General features: G+C 45.3%; 1 protein-coding gene across 1 annotated transcript; it reads right to left on the reverse strand.

Moving 5' to 3' along the window:
• Positions 1 to 267: 267 nt before the first annotated feature.
• LOC149156037 (uncharacterized) lies at positions 268 to 1,608 on the reverse strand. Its single transcript, XM_089444613.1, has 3 exons — positions 1,139 to 1,608; positions 667 to 847; positions 268 to 555 (listed from the first exon to the last, which is right to left on the reverse strand). The coding sequence occupies exons 1-3, from the start codon at positions 1,606 to 1,608 to the stop codon at positions 268 to 270; spliced, it is 939 nt and encodes a 312-aa protein (XP_089300739.1).
• Positions 1,609 to 2,913: the final 1,305 nt, after the last annotated feature.

Here is a 2,913-nt window from a genome sequence, read left to right on the forward strand (position 1 = left end):
CTTCCAGATCGATGAACATCCCTTCGTTGTCCAGGTTGTTAATCTAGCCCAATCCAAAATTCTCTGAGGCCAAATGTATTTGTGATAGGATACTTGAGCCCATAGGTTTTGACTGGTTAGTAGCAACCAACCCATCTTTGCAGCGAGTGCCCTAGCGAAGTCGGGTAGGACTTTGGGGCCCCAGCCACCCCATTTTTTGGGCAAGGTGATTCTCTGGCAGCTTATCCAAGCAAATATTCTTTTTTCATGATTTCCATTCCAGAGGTATCAGTTGCACAGTTGCTTCAATCGGCCCAGAATATTCCTTGGAATCCACGCAAGAGCCATCCAGAAAACCGGGGTTGCCTCTAAGACGGACTTAATGAGGACTAATCTACCTGCCCTTGATAAGTATCTGAAGCTCCAGCCAGTGAGTCTTTTTTCCAATTTAGCGACGAACCACACCCAATCAGCAATTCTTTGACAGGTGGGTTTTAGCCTGAATCCCAAATATTTGAGTCCTCTATCCAGGGGGAGAACACTATAGGGAAAAACCAGAAGAGCCAGCTGTGATTCCTGTACCGAAGTGCGGGAGCAAGTGATAGATGATTTTGACTAATTAGGGAGCATACCAGTAGCTGCAAAAAAAGGAAGAAGGATCTTCAAAAAAGACCTAGAGTCTCGAACACTGCCATCAAGTAGGATAAGAACATCGTCCACGAAGAGAAGATGTGTGAGGAAGCATATATCGGAAATGCGAAGGCCCTGAACATCACCCGACCGCTTTGCAGAGTCTATGAGACGACTTAGGCCTTCCATGACCAGCAGGAAGAGCAGAGGAGAGAGGGGGCAACCCTGTCTCAGGCCCCTTTCAGAGTGAAAAAAGGGTGAGGCCGAGCCATTTATGAGAATACTGAAAGTAGGGGAGGAGATACAGGCCATGATCCAAGAGATGAAGGAGTGAGGAAAACCCAGGTGGATAAGAATCATTTTGATATAGAGCCAGCTGACCCTGTTAAAGGCTTTTGAGAGATCTGTCTTGAGGAGGATACCTTTCAGGTGCTTGGACCAAATAGAGTGAATAGCTTCTTGAGCCAGGCCAATGGCCTCATGAATCTGTCTAGATTCAAGGAAAGCAAATTGTTGAGGGGCAATGCACCTGGAGAGGATAGGTCTGAGACGATTGGCAATGGTCTTAGAAATGATTTTGTAGAGGCAATTGCACAAAGAGATTGGCCTGTAGTCATCAAAAGATTCAGGGGCATCAGTTTTAGGAATGAGAGCTATGAAGGTAGAATTGATGGCATGGTAGATGGATCCAGTAGTTCTGCTCTCCTCCACCACTCTCAGAAGATCCTGCCCCAGAACATCATAAAAGGCTAAATAAAATTCAATGGTCCAGCCATCCGGTCCTGGGCTCTTATCTTTTTTGAACCATTTCAATACTCCTTCAAGCTCCCCTGTCGTAACTGGATCATTTAGTGCCTCCACATCATCTTCCTCAACAAATCTCGGGAAGTGATTTGCCACATTGATGATATCAGGTAGATTAACTTCACGGGGACACTTGTAGAGGTCCCTGAAGTGTGAGATGCCCAGGTGAGCAAGCTTGTTGAAAGAGTTAGCCATTTCTCCTTCTGGTGTGGGGAGATTCCAGATAGTATTGGACACTTTCCCACCCTTGGAAAAGCTATGGAAGAACTTCGTATTATCATCCCCAGCTTGAATCCATAATGCCCTGCTCCTTAGTCTTATGGATTCCTCTCTCTCTTTGATAATTTTAGCTTTTTGATTCTCCAATTCAATCAACCTACTCTTGTCTGCTACTGTGATGAAACCCAACCCCCTTTCATCTGTGAGTGAGCATATTTCTGCTTCAATATGGATTAGTTGAGAGGTGTCTCGAGCCTATTTCTCCTTTGCCCAGAAAATAGATAGATGTTTAATTTCTGTGAGATTTCTGCAGAATCCTTTAGCAAGTGTTTTTGATCCATTGATTGGGTGAGAGATCCAGTAATAAGATATCATCTTGATATATGCTGGGTCCTTCAGCCAAGTATGATTAAATTTGAAAGGGGCTTTAGGCTTCTTGATGAGACCCTGAATCTTCAGGTATATAGTTGAGTGATCCGACCATCCTCCCTAACCAACCCATTTCTTGTAATGTTGCAGTCACTGAAGGAGAGAATCCTTCATTAGGAATCTGTCAATTCTACGGGCTAAAGCAGCATCCCCCACCCTTCTGTTTCTCCAAGTGGGAAGTACTTTCTGCATGGGGATATACACAAAGTTTGTTTGTTCAAGTAGACTAGTCATGTAATCAGTAATGGAGTCAATTTGTGTCGTCGATCCCCATGACTCCCTGAAGCCTAAAGAGAAATCAAGGTCTCCTCCGATAACAACCTGATCTTCGCTCATAATGGTAAGATGGAGGAGTTTCTGCCAGAAAGATTCTCTCTGGTTGCAGGGGGCATATACATTGACTATGCGGAGGTTCATGCCCAGTTCAGCAGAGAATATGTCAAGCCCCAGATATCCAGATCCCCCCCAAGACGATTCCACTTTTATAGTGCGAGGGTTAACTCCAATGGCCAGTCCACCAGAACGGCCTACAGCATCGAGGGCAGAGTAGGTCCAGCCAGGAGTCATGGCTTGCATGGCTCGAGTGATCTAATCTGTTGAACAGAGAGTCTCTTGAAGCATGATAATATCAATAGGATCAGTCTCAATAAGTCACTTCATGGCTAGTTTCTTGGAGGAACTAGCCAATCCTCTGCAATTGAAGGATAGGCACTTCATGGGGGAACACCTCTCGGGGTGTGTCCTGCTCTAAGGACCCCGTCAATGGTGGATTGACGACCTGTTACAACCTCTGCCCCTGCTTTCTTAATAGCCTTGGAAAGATGAGATTTTCTACCCCTGGTAGGCAAGGTT

This window comes from Pinus tabuliformis, chromosome 9, assembly GCF_031772625.1.
Source record: "Pinus tabuliformis cultivar Carrire ecotype Pingquan chromosome 9, CPIR1, whole genome shotgun sequence".
Taxonomy (NCBI): domain Eukaryota; kingdom Viridiplantae; phylum Streptophyta; class Pinopsida; order Pinales; family Pinaceae; genus Pinus; species Pinus tabuliformis.